This window comes from Carassius auratus, chromosome 25 (genome assembly GCF_003368295.1).
Source record: "Carassius auratus strain Wakin chromosome 25, ASM336829v1, whole genome shotgun sequence".
Taxonomy (NCBI): domain Eukaryota; kingdom Metazoa; phylum Chordata; class Actinopteri; order Cypriniformes; family Cyprinidae; genus Carassius; species Carassius auratus.
The window spans coordinates 18,659,999-18,683,439 of NC_039267.1; the positions used below are offsets into that span (position 1 = coordinate 18,659,999).

General features: G+C 37.3%; 2 protein-coding genes across 5 annotated transcripts; one reads left to right on the forward strand and one right to left on the reverse strand.

The window, feature by feature from the left end:
* Nucleotides 1-463: 463 nt before the first annotated feature.
* Nucleotides 464-8,891, reverse strand: LOC113043591 (protein SPT2 homolog). 4 transcript variants are annotated; one of them, XM_026203076.1, is made up of 7 exons: nt 8,372-8,431; nt 7,979-8,093; nt 4,388-5,803; nt 2,463-2,619; nt 1,265-1,342; nt 1,031-1,120; nt 812-950 (listed from the first exon to the last, which is right to left on the reverse strand). In XM_026203076.1, the coding sequence occupies exons 1-6, from the start codon at nt 8,429-8,431 to the stop codon at nt 1,033-1,035; spliced, it is 1,914 nt and encodes a 637-aa protein (XP_026058861.1). In that variant the 3' UTR covers nt 812-950; nt 1,031-1,032. The 4 variants fall into 4 exon arrangements, with proteins under 4 accessions (XP_026058860.1, XP_026058863.1, XP_026058862.1 ...); XM_026203075.1 differs by lacking the exon at nt 1,031-1,120 and having other exon boundaries at nt 464-950; nt 8,372-8,891; XM_026203078.1 differs by having other exon boundaries at nt 464-1,120; nt 8,372-8,460.
* An 837-nt stretch (nt 8,892-9,728) lies between these two features.
* LOC113043592 (lysoplasmalogenase-like protein TMEM86A) lies at nt 9,729-19,597 on the forward strand. Its single transcript, XM_026203079.1, has 3 exons — nt 9,729-9,875; nt 12,746-13,010; nt 14,983-19,597. The coding sequence occupies exons 1-3, from the start codon at nt 9,855-9,857 to the stop codon at nt 15,408-15,410; spliced, it is 714 nt and encodes a 237-aa protein (XP_026058864.1). The 5' UTR covers nt 9,729-9,854; the 3' UTR covers nt 15,411-19,597.
* Nucleotides 19,598-23,441: the final 3,844 nt, after the last annotated feature.

A 23,441-nucleotide genomic window follows, 5' to 3' on the forward strand; every position in this document is an offset into this window, starting at 1 on the left:
TGCCAGATTAAGTGATCTTTACCAGACATCTTGCAGATATACGTGTGCTATCAGAGTAGAAAAGGTCATCCTAATATTGTCTACCGCTCTGTATTTCTTGACACCTTTGTTTGAGCATAATGCTTACTCTAAGTAGGTTGTCTGGATCAGTAGCTTTTGAACAAACGACTGTGCTGTCCAATTGATGTTTTACAGTTACCATAAGTACTTCCGGATTCTTCCCAGAATACCATGGTATTCCCATGTTACAAATGTTGACTAGTTTCGAGATGGTTGAAATGTTAATGATGTAATTTGCATTGTAAACATAAGCTGCGCAATGTGACCAATGTGTTCCACAACACAGTTAATATTTGAGTTTCATCCCAGCTCATGATAACCCATTTTCACTTCCAGGTTTATGCAACCAGACCCAGCATTACAGTAACAACACACGTAATTAACAAATGACAGGACAACAGAATCTGTCAAATCACTTTAACAAAAAAATACATTGGAAAAATGGCAGGCGTCTGTCTTTTTCACCAATTATATAGTACAAGTTATAAAATAACTCTCCCTAAATCAGGACCAATCTGGAAGTTGGCGCTTGAGTAAGGCATCCACATAGATATACTATCATGATTTCTACAGATACAAAAAATGCTATCGTGATTCTCAGATATTCATTTCATATATTATATTCTCCGAAGCTCAGCTATGTCAGATGGGCTCTTGGTAGTGCAAACCTGCTCCCATGGCTTGGGCATTCAAATAAATAGTGTAACAACATCAGCGGCACAAGGAAGGCATTTCCATTCCACTCTGTTCTTCCCAACCAAACAAGACGAGATCAGTCAAGCAAGGTAAACTAAATCTTCTTCTGCTTCGATTTCATCGCTAGTCTCCTTTTCATCTCCTCCTCCTCCAAACGCATGTCCTCTTCATCCTCCTTGATGCCCAGGCGTAAACTGAGGCAGAAATAAAAACAGGTGTCATTAAGGAACGCCATTTTCGCTGGTTCTCTGCGTAAAGGGAACACAACTATCACAATCATTTTCTCTTCTTGGCGTTCTTCAGCCTCATCTCCTCAAGTTCTCGTCTTTCCTCCTCCTGGTCCTCATACACTGCCATTCGCAGGCTAATCAGACAATCAGGGGCAAGGCAAAACAGAAAACACACAGAAAAGAAGGCAACAGTGTGATGATTTAATGAAAAAGATGAACCAAAAGCAGTTTGTCAGAACTACTATTGACCCACTCATAGTTTGCAGCTGAATTATTACCTCCTCGCTTCTTCTTTCTGCTGTTCTTTCCAGCTGCTCTCCATAAATTTCAGTGCATAGTCACTTTCATCTTTATATCTGTTGAAACGAAAGACAATTTTAACACAATCCTTGTGTTTTAAGGCTAGAAACATTCTATGCATGTATGCAAACATCTGCGAGTAAACGTCACCTATAAATAGCAAGATTTATTTTTTTGAATATTCATTGAATTTAAAAACAAAATTCAACATCCTGCCCCGCAAATAAAGTCAAATTTCTTTACCCACCCCAACCCGTTATGAGACGACCCGCGCATCGGTGACTTCACGCAAGTTACGTTGACCTTCATATTGTAACCTGATCAAAGAACCTTATAGTATATTGAAATATATATTCCAAATATTTAATATAGGCTAAAGAGAATTGCACGCAAAATACATGGATATTTTACATTGTTTTTGATGACCCGCCCCGATAATAAATTGCCAATTTCTTTACCCACCCCAACCCGCCGAGATCACTAGCGCCAAAATAAGTGCCATTGTATTTAAATGGTTTTGTTAGCCTATCCAGTTGAACCCACTAGAGGCGGCGCTGCTATGTTGTTCATTCAAAATATTGTAATTAAAAAAAAAAAAAGAGAGAAAAATCAATGCGGGGAAGAGGTTTACGTCAAAACTGAAACCAAGCCATTCACACTGAACAAAAATAAATAGCATCTTCTAGAGGGACATCTATCACCATTGACCTCGCATCTCGCACAAGACAGCCGTATGTTTAGAAAGCTATATAAAATTCATGCAAGCTCAACTTTTAAAAAATGTGTCTCAAGGTGGTTTTCGACCATCCCACTGCATCTCAAGATTGAAACAAAGAAAGTACTCCGTGTTTGGTTTTCAGTCCTTTGAATTTAACTATATATACATATGCATGATGCAGTTTTGTTTCTCATCGTTGAAGCAACATAATTATATAAGTTTAATAAACATTATGCAATTTTTTCCAAAGATAGTCATGTTATTTTTAATTATGCTTTGAAGAATTGTGCATAATATTTTGCTCGATGCACCCTCTTGTGGCCTCAGGAGAGAAGCTAAAAGCTATTTTTCCACCGAACTGAAATTAGAATTCAGATAATATTTACGTAAAAAAAAATATTTTTCAGCCATTTTGACAGCTTTATTTTATAGTAACCTTAAACTGCGCAACAACTCACTTGGTCTTGTCATAGCCAAATATTTCCCTGATATGTTTGGAAATTTCATCTTGTTCTCCTTCTTCGTCGTCGATGAAGTCATCCATCTCGGAGTCGTACTCTTCCTCTTCCTCATACTTTCGTTTATAACTGGATGTTATGGGGGGCAACACTGGTCCTTCAAAAAAAAAGCAGGAGTAGAGGGGACACAACTTTAAAAACATGCAACGTTACACAAAAGGCATTAATGTTGCTATAGATTACAAATGAAAAACAAATGTCCTTGTTCAACAAATGTCAAGTGTGTATAATCCAAATCAAATTTTTATCAGAATTGGATGGGGGGCACATTAGAGCTGAAGATCTTTGCCCGAACCCGATGGGACCCGTCGGGTTCGGGCTTAATTTCTATCATCTTACGCGGGCTCGGGCCGGGCTCGGGCTTGCGCTCCGGTTTGCGAGGTAAACGCGCGGTCATGTGATGTGTTTCGATTAGCGCGAGAAAGATGCGAAAATGAATGCTGAGCAGGTGTAAAGGAGGCTTGCCTCTGGTGATTCCGTTTTGGTGTCACCAGCAACTAAAGCAAACTCTGAAGTTTGGAAAAGTTTTGACCATGTTTATAATGAGAATAATGAGTGAATAATGATGCACCATCAGTGAGCGCAGGAACGCGCTGAAGACATCTACAGTGGATTCAATCATTTTCCTCCACAAAAACACGTAGACCTAGCCTAATCTCTGTGAGTAAAGGTTTTTCAAATGATAACTAAATATTCATTGAGTCTTAAATGCATAATGTTGACAGGGTATTTACGCTAATGTTGGCATTATTATTTTATTTTATATTATTAAATCCGGCGGAGCCTTCATCTTAATTTCATTATTGCCAAATACCCATCTTAATTTAAAATTTATCTTTTTTTTTTTTTTTTTTTTTAAATGACTCGTTTTTATTGGTGCGTTGGTCTATTTATAAGTTAAATGAGCCTATGTCTAAAATGCTGAGATGTTACGATGTCACAGAGGACTTATTTTATTTCTTTATTCCAACTTCCAAGTGGTCTAGTCTACGTTAGTTATGAGTAAATTATGTTAAAACATGAATAAATTACTCACTGTTGACAAAAGGCAAAAGAGCTGTGTGCGTGCGCACATTTGAATAATGTCGGGCTGTAAACGGGTTCGGGGTTTAAAAAAGCTGTCAATCAAAATGTACTTGTCGGGCTCGGGCCGAAACCTGTCGGGCTCGGGTCCTGTCGGGCCTAACTTTTAAGGCCCGATTACAGCTCTAGGGCACATACCGAAAACATTATGATCAATGGGAAAACAAGTGAGAACATATAAACTGTTGAATCAGAAGATATTCTCAATCGCATTTTAAGATACCATTATGCATATATTTACATAGCTTTAACATTATACAAACTATATGTTTGGTTTTAAATATTTTTACAGTGACTTTCTGACACAGCAACTATGCTTCCGTTGAAGTTTTGTTCGGAATACATGTTAAATACATGCACAGAACTTTCAAAACCTGAAGGCTTAATGAATTCAACTAATATAACGTCAGCCTAACAAACAAGAAACATCATTCCTAGTTTTGAAGATGATTCACCAAATCAACTGTTGGAATATCCGATCAACTTTTGTGAAGCAAAAAGGATCTTTCACAGTAACTGGATTAATAATATCTTTAACGGGATGTTGATTACCACCTTAAATACTTTCAACTTGTCTTCTTCGTTTGTAAAAAACAAAGTACGTAAAATATAAGAAACATTAACAGATTATTTTCTCTTCTACTATGACATATCCAAGTGAAAAGGCTCCCAAACAATAAAAAAAACTGTATCTGCCAAAACAGCAGTTCTCTAAATAATATATTAATAAACAGAAATAATGAAACACTTGGCCATTAAGAGTTTCTTATCGTGACCCTTACCAGGAGGTTTAACCAGGACTCTGTGGCCTGAAGGGCCAATCACTGTCCTGGGGCCCTGAGGTCCTGATGGTCTTTGAACCATCCCAGGTCTTGGAACCATCCCAGGTCTTGGAACCATCCCAGGTCTCGGAACCATCCCAGGTCTCGGTACAAAGTTCTTAGATGAAATAGTCTCTGAAACAACAGTACACTGAGATCTTCCAGGGCCAGAGTCCATGATGTTTCCCGGTCTCCCAGAAACGCTACCTCCCATTCTGCTTGGTCCATTTATGGTGGCCTTGGATCTTCCAGGAATCTGCTGACCTGGCAAACTACCACCTGGTCTTGGTTGCTTTGTGGGGTCACCGGAAGAGGGAACAAGTACATGTCCATTGCTCCCAGGTCGTGATAAATGTCCTGGTTTAGCTAGTTTCTGAGTTGGGACACCAGATAGACTAGGTCTAACTTGTCCAGAGTTTTTGTGTGGTGCTTGACTTGGTCTAGCTGCACCGGGAGCTACTCCAGGACGACTTTCCAAAATACTTTGTTTCCTTTGAGGTAATGAGGTAATCCCCTTCTTTGGGGTAAGGTCACTTGAGGTTGTGGGCCTTTGGCCTTGTAAGGGTCTGGATGGTGCTGGTTTCAATTGAATTGGAGCACTGTTCTTCATGGCAGCTTTACCACTTAAGGCACCTGAAGAGCCTGAGTTTCTGTCTCCGTGTAGTTTGGCAGAACTTGGAATTCTTTCACTGGATGATTGAAGCTTTGGCTTTTTGCTGGTACTACAAGACTGGTACTTTTCCCCTGAAGGCTTGGGCAATTTCCCAATTTTGCCATCTCGTTCTACATTCTTCTTATGTGAATTTGAGCTGGATTGGGAACGGCTGTCTTTGTGTCCTGAATTCTTGTCTGGTTTAGCTTCTTTCCCTCTATCCTGATTCTTGACTCTGCGCTCCATTTCGAGTTCTCGAATCTCCTCGGCTGTTCTAAGCCTCTCTTCGGTCTTCTTCACTACTTTCAATTCAACAGGTTCAAATTGCTTCTTTTCCGCAAGTTTCAAGAGGTCCGCAAAGTTCATTGATGATGGAGGGGGCCTTGCTGGAGCACTGTGTTTTTTTGGTTTGCTGATGACTTTGTTGGAGGATTCAGGCCGAGACAGAGGCTTAACAGGCATGCTTTGTTCTTCAGATTCAGAATCCGTTCCTTCATATTCGTAATTATCACAGTCATCATCGTCATCATCATCGTTCGATGTTTGCTGCTCTCCCGATCTCTCCCCCTTTGACCGCTTCTTTTTGGGCTGGTCTATGACAGGGATACCGTTGTAACCTCTGAAATTGTCCTTCGTTCGGGAAGCCATTGCTCTTGCCTTCCTATCTGATTTCAGCTCTACTCTTTTGGCCAGCAGTTCCTCTTTTGCTTTCTTACTCTGTATTTCTAAGAAAGAGAGCGAGAAGAACATCAAAATATGAATTATTTTTTAAAAGGGCTAGGACTATTTTCTCACCCAACAGAACACCAATAACTCCGTTTACAGCCAGATGAAACTGTGCTGACAAACAGGAGAAACACTGTGTGCAACGGTTTGCAGTTAGAAGACTTTTTAATCTAGAAATTGTCATAATTTACCATAGATTTCCTGTAGTAGCACTAACTACACCATGGTTTTGTGTCAGAATTTTTATTTTCTTTTGTGTTTAATTTTTATTATTAAAAGACATTTTAAATGTATTGCAGGAGTAACTGAATATAATTAGAGTGTGTGTGTGTGTGAGTGATTAAGCTATAGCATTTATTAGGTCTTGACGATTATGGCCTAAAATCAAAACCTCGATTAATTGAACATTTCACCTCGATTACCAATATTGAACAATTTTTTTTTTGCCCTCATAGTTCACTGGCAAGGTTTTTACTCTAAATATGATTAAAAGGCGAGATATTTTTTTTTCCTATTGAAAGAGCGATCTGACATCATAGCTCACTATCAGCAGTTATTTTACCCATGTTCGTAACATTTCTTTCAGATTATTGCTCAAAAGTAGAAAAATATTATATAAGGCTCAATGCTCACGCGACATCACTATGTGTTGAACCGGCTTTCACCTCCATGTTTTGCTTTTATGCCACTGACTGGTAAGCAGAGTCATGTGACTACACACGTGCTAGGTATGCTTTTAAGGGTCAAGTATTAACAGGATTAAAAAAACGAAATAACCGACATAGGAAAATTAAGTTGGTTAGAAGTTATGAATTTCAGTTTCGATTACTTTGATTAATCGTCCAACCCTAGCATTTATGGAAAATTTATTTAGGGTAGCTAGGTACTGTTTTTCATACAAATATCTAAAAAAAAAAAACACATTACATGTGGTTTTAACAGTGATTATTATGATCTAAATGTATGTTACTATGGAAGACCAGTGGTTAATAGAAAAAACTCAAAGTAAGAATAATTACATTTCACCATACAAAAAAAAAAAAGAGGTTGCTACATTACTTAACAGATATATTACAGATTTTGATAATGAACATCAATCTATATCTGCTTCCTAACTTAAGCTACTATTAGATTTGTGTTTCTAAGAGACAAGTTTTATTTATATTGATATTTATAATTTGAATTCACACAGACTGACCTACACACAGAGAACACGCAATAATGTTGGATACACATACATACGTAAAAATAAAAGTACCATCTCGAACACATCAGCCAAACAGAAAAACTTATCAGACGATGCTGATATTTGAAAAATGCCAAATATCGGCCGATATATCGGCCTTGGCGATATATCGTTGACCACTACTTGTAACCATATTGTTTTTTGAGGACTGCCCTTTGAGGTGCGTATGCCATTTAATGCACTGAAATGTTAGTTTTTGTTTTGCATTAGGTTGAATTTTATCTGCAAATATTAGAAGAGTGTTTCCACTGAAAGCAGAGAAAAGCAACTGATTGATTGACTGAAATATTACTTTTGATCAAATATTAGTTGTTGGCTGTTAAACAGACCCCTTTATAGGATAACAATAAAAAGTAACACATTACTATCCCCAAATGATTAAATGTTTTGACACATTTGTGGTTTTGGGCGTCTTTATTATCATTTATGCTGCACCGAAAATCCTTTTATTATGATGACAGTCCCCCATAAGTAACAAGGTCCTGAAAAGTACAAAGATTATCCAGTTGTTTTGGGAAGTCAGTAGATTTTTGTCTAATGCGATAACTAACTAGAAAATCTAGTCAGGGTCAAAATAAGCAGAACCTGGAACACAGAGTCAAAGTTACTTTCCGGGTTTACAAATGGTTACTTTTAAGCTAAATGTGACATTTTATGTGGTTGAGGTAAACCCTAATGTGGATGTGGATGTGACATGTCTAAACACAAGTCATACGGACTGCATTTATGGTGTTCCCAAGGTCCTTTTCATCATCCACCCCCTTCATTTTAATCATATGGAAAAGAGCTATCTTTTGTGGTCTAAGTCTTAGAGGTTTGCAATGGCATGACAGCAAGTAAAAAATGACTTTGGTGAACTATGCATTTTAGGAGATATTATGTACAGCTAAAGAAGGTTTAAAGAAAAACACAAAAAAAAAAAAAACACCTTTTTTCTTTTGCTCCATGGCCTGTTTTTTCAAGAAGGCCTGCACCGCAGACGAATTTACTCCCTTGACTCTGTCATCTTTCTTGGGTGGACCGGTTTTCAGGCTATACCGCTTCTACAGAAAACAAACATGACTGAAAACCACAGAAATGCAAGCATGTGCATGTGAAATTATAAGCACTTTAAATGACATAAGTGAGGCTTTTTCTCAAAACGTGAGCAAAATGAATTCATACTAACCCTAAAACATGATAGACTGGCACATTACAGAAATAAAACATTTGAATCAATCAATGTACATGCAGTTGGGTCTTCCAATTAGACATTTACATAATACTAAAGACAATAAATTATGTTGTATTATTTTTTTCTAAGTGTTTTCCTCATACATACCGATACGCTGCTGAGGCCTTGGTTTTGGGAGGCGATGGACAGCACGCTGTCGAAATCCATGATCCCTGACGTCACCTGTCCACAGCTCACTTAGATATTAGCTATAGCTAGCACTTAACGCTACCAATCGGCAAAAACTAACCTCAGGCAGCCTTTTTACCCGTAAAAACAGTCTGTAAATCAGCTCAAATCAGTCCTGCCGTTAAAACCACCCGAGTATTGAAGGAAGGAGAAGCGAAACGAGAGGAAACCTTCGATGAAATCAACTCCCTTCAGCAGCTGTTCGCCATATCTGATCCGCTGCTGGAGGTTACATTTAAACCCGTAAACAACGGACAGTTTCCGAGATTAATAATAATAAAAAAAAGATTGGTTATGTATATTCGTTCAGTGACACCGGACCAGTTTGCCTAAATTGCCATTAAACGATATGAAACAAGGCGACTGTGGAAAATCCTCTTGTGAGAAAGATCTGTTCTAGAAACCGAACCCACGTCATCCGGGTCACATACCCACGTCACTTCCGTTTTCTAAGACGCGTTATCTTACTGTCTGGTTATCTTCCTTCATAACTTTCAATGGTGTATAGGCCTATTTCACTCACAACTACATAAGACCAAATATTTTAGGTATTTTGTACTTTGGATAGGTTGCTTAACATAAACACAAATAGATAGAACTCAGTTGTCTGAATTAAGACACGTTATTTTAAATTGTATCTGCCCTCTGCAGATTTTTTATTGCAAAAATAAAAATACCGGGAAATTAGGCTTGGCGAGGTATAATTAAACAGACAAAATATGAAAAAGCACATCGTAGTTTATATATAAATGACGTTGATAAATAAAATCTAATAAAAGAAACATAAATCATATCGATAAATTCTATGAAAACCAGCACAAGTACAAATTACCCCTCATTATTCTTTTGCATTATAAATATGTATTATAAACAAAGTTTGCGATACTAAGACATCTATTTGTACGCTAAGTAACGATTTTTTAGGAAAATACTGAGTAGCGACCACAGACTTTATAACGTTACTAAATGCTACCACAAGATGTCGATACAGTCAAAAAAACAGTTCAGATATCGTTTACGCGTCTCATTATCATTTGTATGTTTTACAATTTATGTAGAACTCGCATTATAATTCAGAAATAGTAGTTGTGGACAATACAACGTATTAAAAACGCGATAAAAGGACTAAACGTGCCGTGAACGCGCTGTATGTAAATATCGCAGGTAAACCCCTCCCACTCGTCCACATCTGCTGAGGCGAAACACCTTCCTGCATTCCGATTGGACAGCTCGTGTCTTCACTCCCAGGCTCCGCCCACAGTACAACGGATTGCTCTCCTCCCACTGAGGATGGCCTGTCCTAAACATAAGACAAGTTTCATACACAAAGGGCTGTAAATACTAGCGTGTGCTCTGTAAGCGACCGTTCACCCTTCAACTGGCTGCTCAACCGCAGACAAACATGGTTTCTCCTGTCACTGTGGTGAGTCTGTTACCGCTTTTCATCAAAAAATCCCTGTAAATCGACACGACCACTTAATAAAGACATGATGATATCAGTAAAACTCTAACTGCCAGTGCATATGGATTAATAAGTGTATGACCATATTCATTTCGTATTCATCTATCGTTTGACTTCGACAGCCACGTCCTTTTTTTCATGTTGTAAATGCATGATTGTTATTTTTAAAATTATGCTTTATATAGTGAGCTGTCGTTAAGGATTTGACAATCCAGACACAGTTCGCTGACATCATTGTTTGTTTTAAATGTATATTCTTGTCTATGCATCATCCTTGAGTCTGTTATCCTGGGAATAACAATGATCACGTGATTGTGGCCAGCATGCTCATGTTTACTCTACCTCTACGAACCATGTGCTATGTTTTTGTGCTGGTTTATTAATGCAGAGATTCAATCGATCTATCATTAAATAAGCATTGTGCAAGTCGGTGTGCGGCATATTTTTTTTGTTCATTCTCGGTACTTCCCCGTTTTTGTCTGCTTTCAAAGGGCTTCATTCCATGGAAACGCTCCTGACAACATTTATTCCTCTTTTCCTCTTTCAAACAGACACATGAATTATGAATAACTGGCAAAGAGAGGCATAATCAACGATGACATATGCAACGTTTCAGCAAAGCATTTTTCTTTAATGCACTCTGTTTTTAACACCTTTCTTCAGATAATATATTACTATTATTATTTTTAAATATATGGTGTCTGACCTACTAAATATATTTACAATATAACTTTTTTTTTTCTCATGTTGTCACGTTTTAACTGTGTAATTGTATACAATATATAATTTAATGAAATATTTCATGTAGATGTAAGATGTAGATGTTGGAGAAATGGATCCTTTGCAGTAAAGGGATTCTGTCCTAATGAGAGTCTAAACAGTTGATATAATTATAACCAATAATAGTTTCAATAATAACAATAGTTTCTAAATATTTTATCAACCTCGGCCAGTTGAACAATACGATGAAAAACATGAATCTGCTGTTTTATTTCTTTCAAATAAATAATATTTAATTTCATAAATTATTCTTAAAACGTATCAGTATTTAAAGGTTAAATACACTACGGTTTTGCATAGAATTGTTCTATATACAGTATTTAATTTAATTACATCAGAAGTAGCTGTATAGTATTGAATAGTAATCCCTACTTTTTGAAGAAAAACTAAATATGTATAATCAGTTAATTAGTAATACATTGCACCCAACACTGGTAATTAACAATTCCATAATATTGCACATAATAAATTATATTGTCTGTATTAAGAGAGAAAACTGCACATCAAGCACTGACATAGTGACAAAATAAAGTTGAAATGCCCTGATACATTTGTTTTACAAACACAGCTCATGTTAATAGATGGACTGGGTTACTTGTGGATTATTTTGATGTTTCTATCAGTTGTTTGGACTCTCAACCTGACGGCACCCATTCACTGAAGAGGATCCATTGGTGAGCAAGTGACCCAATGCTAAATTTGTTGTGTTTGTATGATTCTTAAACTCAATGGAAAATAATCTTTCAGGGCATGCACTTCTCCAAAGTGATTTAACGTACAGTGAACAGTCCCACCAGCACAATGGTTATGGTTACTTGATCATTCCTTGTGGGGTTCACACACAGCCTTTCATTTACCAGCTCAGATCTTTAACCACAACACTTTACCCCTCATTTTAAAGATCAGCACAATATTTTAATTATAAAGAGATAGTGCTGTGTGCATACAATATCCTTACATTAACTGGCTAGAAATCAGAAATACTTGTTTCACAGTGTCTCTGAATTTCGGCGTGACCTTTCTCACACAGCGGGGTACAGCAGAATCTGATTGAAATACACACTTGATAACAAAAGCCTTTTTTTCCACTTCCCCCACGGGCAAAGACTCGAACTACAAATTCCAAGACTAAGCAATGGACTGAGAATGAGATTAGGACAAGAAAAATTAAATAGTTTTGCTATTATGGGTCATTGTACTAGGTGTCACCGTGCCACTGAATCTACTTCTTCCAATATATAAGTACAGAGATTACACGTGTAAAGAATTTGAGCAAATTTCCTGCCAAATGTCCAAAAAAATACAATAGTCTTACAGTGAAGGAGGAACACAAGTTATGTCTAATATCGTAGAGATTTGGGGGTGGGCTCTTTTGACATAAGCATCCACCAACAACACCCCAGCAACCACTTAGCAATACCCTCGAAACCCTCCAGCAATACTCGACTAGCAAGCCTCCAAGACCACCATAGCAATACCTTGGAAATAATTTCCTTCAGAGTAGGATACAATCTAGTTCTAGAAGTACTAGTTACACATAATTTTATGTAAGAATACTTTTTTTTTCCATTCCATTGGAGTCTTCCAGAATCATCCAGTTTGGTATTGAGGAGGTTGTGCAATCAGACTTATATGTCCCTATGGGTCACCAAAGAACAAATATGTTTGGGATGTAAGTCATTAATTGCTCGTTTAGGGTTTCTTGGTTTGGCCGTGACTGTCCACACCGTCTGTTGTTAGTTTAGTTAAAGATGGCACTCTAGGCAAAAAGGCCCAATTCTAAACCAGTTTCCCAAACCAGGGACAGTAAACTTAGACATTATTTCTCTTATTTTTGTTATACTTCTGAGACTTATCAATTGCCATAGTTGTTATTCATGGTATCTCACATTTCAATACACATGGATCACATTACAGTCAGTGTTTCTTTTTAAGTGTTTTTATCTCCTCCGTTGTTAAATTCAAGAACAGCTCTGTGTCAGCCTTTCTGACTCGTATAATGGTGTTTCACTTCCCATGAATGCAACTTCAGTCTCTCTTTTGTCATGTAGGTCAAGAGCGAGGGTCCAAAGCTTGTTCCGTTCTTCAAAGCCACTTGCGTCTACTTTGTTCTGTGGCTGCCCACCTCAAGCCCCTCCTGGTTCAGTGCCCTCATCAAGTGCCTGCCCATCTTCTGTCTTTGGGTTTTTCTGCTCGCCCATGGCATCAGCTTTTTAGGTGCCCACTCCAGTGCCAGGAAAATCCTGGCAGGACTTATTTTTTCAGCCTTGGGTGACGCATTTCTCATCTGGCAAGAACAAGGCTACTTTAGTCATGGTGAGTAAATTAATTTGTGTTGCTTTGATTTGATAAAAAATGATTAAGAGTTATTTGCTAAGTGGATTGATGGGAAGGGAAAGATATGTCATCAATAGAAAACAAATAATTGTGTTTATCAGAAGCTTTGCATTAATATAATATTGTATTTAACTTGTATTTGCCTTTCCAAATGGGGGTTCAAGAAGTATATGCAAATTTATCTGAAATCAGAAGACTGTGTTTTTTTGCAAGTCACCAATCTCAAGCAAGACATTTTATATTTTAACCCTGAACCCTATGTCTGATTCAGCAGCTCTTGCATGGAGAAAGTAGCGTAGCCTAGAGGTGGAATGAGGATTTTTAGGTCAGGGTCGAGGGTTGGAACAAACCATTTTTCCCGAAGAAACCTTAGGGAACCACAAAGTTACTCAAGCAAAGTTTTCCCTTGGAACAAAGAAGAGTGTTATGAGGCCAAGAATAACATGCTTCCTGCTAAGTTAGGGGTCTAACTTCTAAAATCTTATATCGCGGTATGATAAATTTCATATCACGATAACGATATATAGCTTGATATAGTTATTTCTTCTTTTAATAAAGTTTTTTATGATATTAAGATTTGATACTATGGACGTTTCATAATCTTTTACACCAATGTCAATATCAAACTAATACAAGAAAAGGAAAAAAAAAGATACATAAACAGTCAGTGATGAAATAAGAACAAGAAACGAATTAAAAGCAATAGAACAAAAACTACAATAAATAAGAAATACATTGTGTAAATTAATTATTCTTCACTGTGTAAGTTATATCTATCGATACTGTATATACGCATAAGCATTAGCATTATTTATTTCTTTTCTTCTTATTCTAGTTACAAAAGTGATTTAGTCAAGAGCAGTGAGAGATTTTCATGAATGGCAAATAGGACGAATATTGGACAGCTTCCCCTTTAGCCCAAAGTCCGGATCCAATATACTGTTACATATGCGCTTTCTCTCACAACTGTTTACATTCCCTTAAGACCTAAATGACTGTGTTTATGAGGATACTTGCATTTGGACGCATATAAGTGTTTATGCAATCGTTCAAAGCCAATAAAGTGGCAAAAATGCTCACAAGCTCTATTAGCAGTTGATGCGCAGCTGATGCACTCCTCTCACACAGAAACAGAGACAGCGCGCATATAGCTCTGCTGTTTGTGTTTCAATGGCCTAAAATCAGTCGTTTTAAACTGCAGTGCTTAAAAATGCATGCAAACATTAAGTTTTCATTACCACGCGCACAGCAACGTGACGTGAGCGTGCGCATGCTGTTATTCACACGTCTGCCTGCATCCCGGTTTAATGCATGTAAGATTGCCGTCATTCAAATTATGAAAACATATTGCCATAAACAATGTATTTTGCATGTATGATGTATGAATTGATAGACTTTTAATTTCGTCCATCCGATTTATATCGTCATATCGGCCAGCCATAGGCTAAGTAATATAAAAACAATCTATACTATATGTCAGTGGTTCTTAATTCCAGTCCTCACATACCATCGCTCTGCATATTTTGCATATGTCTCTTATATAACTCACCTGATTCAGATAATCAGCTCGTTAGAAGACAGCTCCATGCATGAACTGTGTTCACCAACACAGTTTACATTGCTCCCTACTCCCTGAGCACAGGGTATCTGCTGAAGTTTACTCCACCTTTCATCATTCATTTACGGATTTGCGCTATGCCACAGCCTACACGATCTTCACACACAGACAAACCTTACTAGAGAAGTGTGAAGTGTGACATTATACAATATAATTTAAATTCTCGCACACTTTAATGCCCTTTGGATGGAACATATACTCTCTCCTGTGATGTCCACTTTGCAGGGCACTTATGGTTGAACAGAACAAACGTCTGTGATAAGTGATGCATACAAAATGTGCAGAGCAGTAGTACATCTAATATTATCAATTCAATTGTATTTGCCTTATTAGGACTGCTAATGTTCGGCATCACCCACATTCTCTACTCTTCGGCCTTTGGAATGAAGCCCCTCAACTTGAGAGCAGGTCTGATCATCGCCGTCATCTCAGGCCTCAGCTACACCCTTCTGTACCCCTACCTCTCTGGTCCCTTCACCTACCTGGTGGCTGTTTACATCGCTCTCATCGGCTTCATGGGCTGGAGGGCCATCGCTGGAGTCCAGCTCACCAATGACCTCTGGACCTGGACGAAACTGTCAGCCTGCCTCGGAGCTGTCCTCTTCATGGTGTCCGACCTCACCATTGCCGTCAACAAGTTCTGCTTCCCGGTTCCCCACTCCCGAGCCATCATAATGGCCACCTACTATGCTGCCCAGATGTTGATTGCACTATCGGCCGTGGAATGCCAAGACGTTGACGCGGCTCGGAAAAGAGCCTGAGGAACCACATATTAACCAACCTTCTCCTAATGATTCATCATCGTTAGCAGCTACACATGTTCAACTTTCTGCAATCCCAGGTCCATCCACAGTTCCCCCATCTGACCATGATCAGGATATATTGGTTATAGTTAAGGAATTGCCCTTTTAGGATCATGTGAGACCATACCAATGGGAGTATTCCATGCTGGATTAATTTACAAGGTTAGATAGTCTTGGAGTCTTAAGTCTACTGTCTTAGTCAGGTCTCCTTTCATACTTACAATACTGAATTTGCTTTCAGTAGTAGTACCACTACCACCATTATTTTGGTATTGAGAAAGGAAAAACGGATGAGTTTTTTCCTTCTGGTTACTAGTTCCCAACTTACAATACCCCACATGCTTTCCCATTAAGAGTTGCCTCCATTTCGACCGAGACTATCCCAGTGTCTTCTCAATATCTTTCATATCTTGTCCACTTCAAAGAGTCTCTGATGGGTTATACTGCAAAAAAGGGGTGAATCATGAGGGACCAGTGTTTGTCAAACAATACAAAGTAGTTCAGATTCTTCTTAGGGGGCTGGCTTCTCTGTCTCTCTGTAGATTTTTCCAAATCTAATCAGAGAGCAGCATGAAAGCCATGTCACAAACTAAAGCAGATATATTAACATAGTGCTGCTGTACTGAAATTCAATGCACCAGTCCTTTTAATAGTAGTTTGTGGTATACCTTTTAATGTGTCATTGACACATTAGTTTCGGTCACAGTCATTTTGTTTCATAACTTTGAGTTAGTACACAAACCTTCATGCCTGTATGCACGTGTGCTGGACAAGTTGTCTTGTCAAACCCAATTGACTGCAACCAGTGCTAGCATTGTCTTTGGAATAGATGAAGCCTGTGTCCTACACTACGTTCTGAGGTGTGACCATTACCAAGAGGAAAACACAGCACGAGACTCATAAAAAGAGATGTCGGTCTCTTTCTTGGAGGGGATTCGGTGACAGTGTCTGTTATCTTTGTCTTAGGTTTCTGCCAAAGTCAGCAGTATTGCTCAGCACCTTTACCACAAGGAAACAGCAAATAAGTACAAGCTGAACTATTTATTTTTTCTGTATAGTATCAGATAATGTTTATAAAGAGGATGTGATGTTAGACAAGACACATGTAGCAAGCTTCCAACCACTTTCCTTTGTCTATTGCCAGAAGGAAGCATTTTACTCCTGTGGTGGGCGAATATACATATGTGTCGTCAGCTTTAAATTAGCTGGTATTTTATTTTTAAGCCAGTATTTTTATTTTATTCTCACTCTTTTCTCAACTCATTCCCATCCAATCCTCCACCTGAAAATGTGTGAAAATTTCACAGCGTGTGAATATTTCACAGTGCAGCATTCTCCTTTTTATTGTGTTTGGTACTGTGCTTTTTTTTTAGACGAGTCACATACTTACACATACATAAGTCATATTTCACTACAAAATAAAAAGTATATATTTTTCCTCTTTAGAGTACAACAAATACAAAATTTAATTTACTTAATAAGAACTTAAAGGGATTGGTCACCCAAAAATGAAAATTAGATATTGATGAACAAAGGCCTCCTGTAAGTAAGAAAAATATCCATATTCAAAACGTTATAATTATTTTAATCTAGCATGCGACAACAGTTGTACATGGAAGCAGCTCTGGGAGGATGGAGATGTCGGCAGTGCACTTGAGCCATTGAGTCTTGTGGAAACCAACGTTTCTTAACAGGAGCAAAGTAACCGAAATTTCCTTACTTTAGCAAAGGAAAAACAGTCTCCTCTGTGCTTATATCGAATTCCTCCGACATTTTTCTTTACAAATCCTCGTTTTGTACTTCTAATTCATGACGGTTGTTTTGTTTTGATCTCTCCGCTGTGTTTCTGCGTTCAACATTTCTGAGCAGCACATGCGCACCGTCAACATCCTACTGTATGTCATCAGCCCAGAGCTGCTTTCGTGTTCAACAGCGAGTGCAAGCTAGATTAAATTGATTAGTACATTTTAAAAATGGGTAATTCATGGGCTAACTCATTTTTGGGTGAATTAACCCTTTAATTGACATAATAAATATCAATATCAGTCAATAAAAGAAGTACTAAACTAGGCTTCATTTTATTTATGCAAAATATTCAGCTGTAAATATTATTTTCTTTAGGGTGAAATAAGAACAGGACATTTTCTTGACAGGCATTGTGAGATTTTACACAAACACCATATGTACTGTATTTATTGTCAGTTGATTTGAACTGATGGTTGTTTATATATATAAATCTCAATAAGGGATCATCTGATCCTTCACTGCTACTAAATGAGGGAACCATCAGCCATGATGGAAAGTACAGCTTGGGCTGATATGTGCTCAGCTGTTGCACCCTCAGGTGTGAGTTGAAATGAGCTTTGAATGCAAACACAGCTGATCACTCAACAATGGTCCATTCTGAAGTGATATGACATATTTAACTTGGCCGTGATGCGCATCAATGTCCAGTGGTAGCAGTAGACTCAATTTGTTTTTATTTTAATGTGAATGAAAATTGTGCCCTACTCTTTTGTATACTTCTGGGTTACAAAAATGTTTTATTCAAATACTTGTTTTCATGCACCTCAAAGTAAAAATGAGTTGTCTGCCCAATCCTGTTGGCCATTGCGTCCAGCACACTGTTACGCAAATAAATGCTACTGTTGTTATCAATACACACACACTCCGCTCAACCGCTGAGCTCTTGAGAAACAGAGAGGCTATTTTGACACATTTGCTTTATGCCAAGTTTCATAGGTTCCCTATTCAAGGGTCAAATTGTCAGCAAAACATTTCAGAGTGGTCGTAAAACCGTACGTGATTTGCAAGGGCAGAGCATTCCCCTGAATCTCATTTTAGGGGCAGACAGACTTTTTAGTGATTCAGATAATTTTTTGTAACCATTGTTTGATGGCAATATTCCTGCTAAGCTTTTCTTTTCCTTTGTTTCCCACCTGCTGTCACCTCCCAGCTGGTTAGAATTCGACCTGGCCTGGGCGTTTCCGTCTCTATTGTGTTCATTCAAACTCCATTGAGGAGAACGGGTGCCTTCTGTTTCCATCACTGAAATGTTGTCTGTTGAGAAGTGTGGAGACAGTCACTGACACGGGGAAGATTATCTTTCCTTCTGGCTTTGCTTTAGTTCGCGACTTTCAAATAGCAATGAGTGCGATCGTTTTACGCCCCCTCTGTCAGCGCTTCTGTGTTTGATGCTTTTGTGTCGAGTCGAGGGGGGTGAAACAGAATGCTGGGAGTTCAGTCGGTTCAGTATTGATGACAGTGTTTAGGTATAGCGATCCTGTTGTTAAAGTTAATGAGGAATAAACCACTTGGTTCAAAGCACACCATTGAGTGATGTAAATATCAGCACTTTTCCATTTAATCTCTTTATAAACCTCCTGAAATCCTGTATTCGAGATTGAGGCTTGAAATGTACTCTACGCAAATGCTTGAAACAATTCCCAAATGCCAGTTTTGTGCAGAATAATGTCAGGTTACACAATTCATAAAATGATACACGAATTTGCTGCATTCTCAGCATTGCCACAAGGGGCACTATAAGCTGTTTTTATTTCTCTCGCATCAATCATTGTCATGGAAGAGCTACAGTTTGAAGAGCATCTTACTGAGCAATCAGTAAGGATGTAATGTGGACTTTTTGTTATTGTCATATAATTACAATGATTTTCTAAAACTTTTTCACTATAGTTAAGGCCCATGCACAACAACAAGAACTACAAAGATAACCATAACAATAAATATCTTAGTGTCTGCACCAATGGACAATAACGTTCCATTTATTACGAGCGCACACTGCAGTTTTATCGCCTGCTACTTTAAATACTCAAGCTCTTTAAAGTCATAGAGTGTCATCATTGTTTTTATTGTTCTTCAGCTGGAACAAAAAATTGTTCTGAAAGTGATTCCAACGACATCGCTTCTCTGTGACATTACCATTAGGGACATTGTCAGAATTACTAACATAATGTTTTACTTTTTCGTCACAGTTAAATTTGCTGTATGTAAGTTTTTGACTCTACTACAGCATAAAAATACCATAATATATTTGCAGATATTTAATGTCAAAATTTCAATCTTCCGTCCTTTCAATTCAGTTCATTTTTGCATCACAGTATAGAGCACCTTTTAAATGCACTTTGCTAGAGAGCTTAGTATACTCCTTTGTGCTATTGTTGTCATCTTATTTTACTAAAATAAACGTTTTGTTCCCTTAACCTAGTGAGTTACCGTGCTGTCTGCTGTCTAAATCAGCTGCTTTCTGCTATGAGAGATCAAACATCAGTGACGTCTTGCATTAGCATGTTGCTAAGCTAACTCAGTAGCTACTGTCACAATATATCATCTTATTTTGATTGAACCAGTGTTTATTGGCGTGTTTTCAGTATTGAGTGAAATGTAAGTATTTATATGTAACACTTCTTTCGCCCTCCATCTTGGAATGATTTATCATGCAGTGAATTCTGGGATTGTCTTTTCTTTGAAAGTTAATTGCAGTGCTGTTTTTAAGTGTGGCTAAATAATATTGGCATCCTTCAAAACTTTCCTGAAATTCGGTCTAGGCAGGTAACTCACTAGGATTAAGCTTTCAGACATTAGATTTGGAAGAAAAAACAACTTAAATCTTTTTTGGTCTTATTTTTTTTCTATTTGTGATTGTTTTTGCTTTCTAGCATTTACTGCGAACATTGCGCACAATTACAACTTTACAGAGTTTGTTTTATATTATTGTTTCACCTCTGCCCTCAAGAGTAAATCAAAGGGTAGTTGCTGTTTCTACCATCAGATATAGTATAATCTGGGTTGGTTCCATCTTATGAGGAAGTCTTATATGATACCGTCATATTAACATTAATAGTAATCGTAAGTTAAACTGCGTTTCAGTACTAATGTTAGTAAGTCACATTTTAACACTAGTTTCAGAACCTTATACAAGATGGACCAATATTATTATAGAGTTCTTAGGAATCAAATATATGTAATATTTTATGAGTATGACTATGCTGTATGTAAAAAGTAAGGCAGTGACAATATTTGAGTAATAAAAACCGTGCAGTTACGATTACAATCTTTAAAAATAGAAGAAAAATGAAGTGGTTTAATGGTCTGAAGTCTGTGTACAGTATTACTAAAATAAGGGAAACTCTCATTTTTTGGAGTACCTCTCTCTTTCTCTTGTTATATATCTATGTATTTTTTACAGTTGACACTTAAGCATTGTGAAGTTATTATGTTGTGACGAATGCTGTTATTTTTCAATATATTGCCTTATTGTTATGTCCAGTAGTTAAATTCCTTTCTTTATTGTTGTTAAAGGACTATAGTAATACTGCTATGAATGTGATTTAGTCCAAGTATGAAATAAATGCAACTGCAATGCAACTGAAAATGTGCTGTAAACGTGTTTGTCTCATTGTTGTATATTGTGAAGATGATGAATCCTTAAAGAGACAGTTCACCCCAAAAATATTTTTTATTTATTTAGGAAGTTACAAAACCTGTAAGAGTTTTTCATATGTGGAACTTTAAACATTTTAGTACTTTTTTTGATGATTTTTTTTTTCTTTTTGGGACCTTGACAGTTCCAGTCATCTTCCACTTCATTGTATGGAAAAGAGCAGCTTGAACATACTGCTAAACATATCCTTTTGTATTTCTCAAAGGAAAGAAAGCTAGAAACTATACGAGGATGAATAAAATGAAGGGGGGACTTTTGGGACATATTTGTTCTTTTAAAGGAATTTTTCACCAAAAATTTAAATTTGCTGAAAATGTACTCATCCTCAGGCCATCCAAGATTTGCTTCTATAAGTAATCCACACCACTCCAGTTAATCAGTTTAAGAAACACACCCATCATTAAGATGTTTTTAACTCTATTTCAAACTCTTTCTCTGTTTGGACTCTCATTCTGACGGTACCCATTCACTGCAGATGATCCATTGGTGAACAAGTGATGTAATGATACAGTAAATTGAATTAAAAATAAAATGAGAAACAAACTCCGCTACATTTTGGATGGTCTTATGTACATTTTTGGATGAAGTATTTCCTTAACTTTAAGGAAGATAAGTGACGAAGGGAGAAGGATGGATCGCTTTTCAACCAATATTGACGGATGGACGGATGGACATCACCGTGTACATATTCAATTACATACACTTTAAGTGTTGGGAAACCCAAACTGAGAACTTTGTACAGGCTCTATCCAGATAAACATTCTGTCCTTTTATCATTAATTAAACTAAATCCTTATCGTGTTATAGTTAACGGTTCAAAATTCTTGAATGGAAAGGTAAGACACTGATAGACTTTCCAACAAAGGACAGCCCTCTCCATTACAAGATCTGACTGGTGTGTACAGCACGAGATTCAGACTTCTTGTGTGGAAACACTGTTCTAAAGACGAGTCACATTTGGGAAGACATCTTAATTCGAACAAGAGCAATGGTGACCTAAAGGTAAGTGCCCTAGTGGTCATAAAGAGTAGTGTAGTACTTTATTCAGCAATATTATGAAATCATTAGAGCCTTGTTTTTACTTTGTTCTGTTAATTCCTAATAGTATGGCTCTCTTGTTAACACCCTGTAACCTTGTTGATTTATTGGAAAATTGCTTCGCTGCATGTAAATGCTTTTAAGAACAGTTTTGCAACAATTACTTCAGTGCCTCGGGTTCCTTTAAAGCTCCTTCATAATAATACAAACTGTCTGCAGTGGTTTTCTTGTGGGAATAATAATTGTTAAATCATGTGAACAAAACATTTATTGACAATTAATGATCTACGAGGCCGTTTAACCTTTCTTAAAAATCCCCTGAAGCAAGGAATATAAATGTCGTGGTAAAAGGCACATTTTGTGGTGTGACTAGGAGTTCATAACCTTGAAGAAGCCTCCAGTTCTCAATGGCAGCTTTCACTTAATTATTAATGCAATCTGTGAACTATCACTCTGGTCTCGGTCATTTGTTTTCAGAGGGTCACAGAAGGAGACTGATCCCAGCTTTCACCTTTCTTTCCTTTTATTTTGTGTGCTGCTTTTCCTCAAATTCTTTGAAAGAATCTCCAGAAGCCATTCATCATATTTATCTATAAATAAATGTAAAAATGGTGTTAGCAATCATATAAATTATAATTAAAATGAATTGGATATTTAAAGTTGGTTTTATTTTATTTACATTATTTTTATTTTTCACTTTTACCTTTACTTATAAAGGACGAAAGGGGAAATTATTGAAGCCCGTCTTCTGCCATGGGACAGAAGTATGAAAAAAGGTAAGAGTGACACTATTTCAAGTTTAAATTATACAATTTTTTTTTTTCCATAGAATAAAAATGCTTAAAAAGGTAATTGTGACTTTTTATCTAACAGTTCTGAAATATTTCTCCTAATTGCGAAAATGTATTCTTCTTATAAAGTCTGAATTGTGACGTACAAACTCAGAATTGTGAGAAAAAAAAGTCCAAATTTTGAGATAAAAAAGTTCTAACACCTTTTTATTATTTTTGTCATACTATTATGGAAACAAGCCTCCATGGAGAGAAAGTACGAGCCTGGACTCGAACTCTGGTCTCCCAAATCGCCATCACATGATATGCTGGAACGTCGACCATAATTTGCACAATTTCGCTTGGCATGTAAACTAATTTTTTTACTTACTGTTCTTCTAGTGTTGGTCTGAATGAAAATACAAATGAATTCTTTTCACTAGGTGCTGCTTTTTGGAGCGGTAAAAATAGCCAAGTAGCAGTCTCCCCAGTAACGCTGTACACAAAACAGCACTGCGCTCACAAACACCGCTTTATCAGACATTACAGGCATGATGACATGAAAATGAGACCAATCCGACCAATCACCACAGACTACCGTCATGCAAAGAAGGGGTTTGGAAAAATTAATCGTTGAGCAATAAATATAAATGCATATTTTAAGACCATCAAAAAGTTTTTTTTTGTTTTGTTTTTTTTTACCTTGCATGCATGTCAACC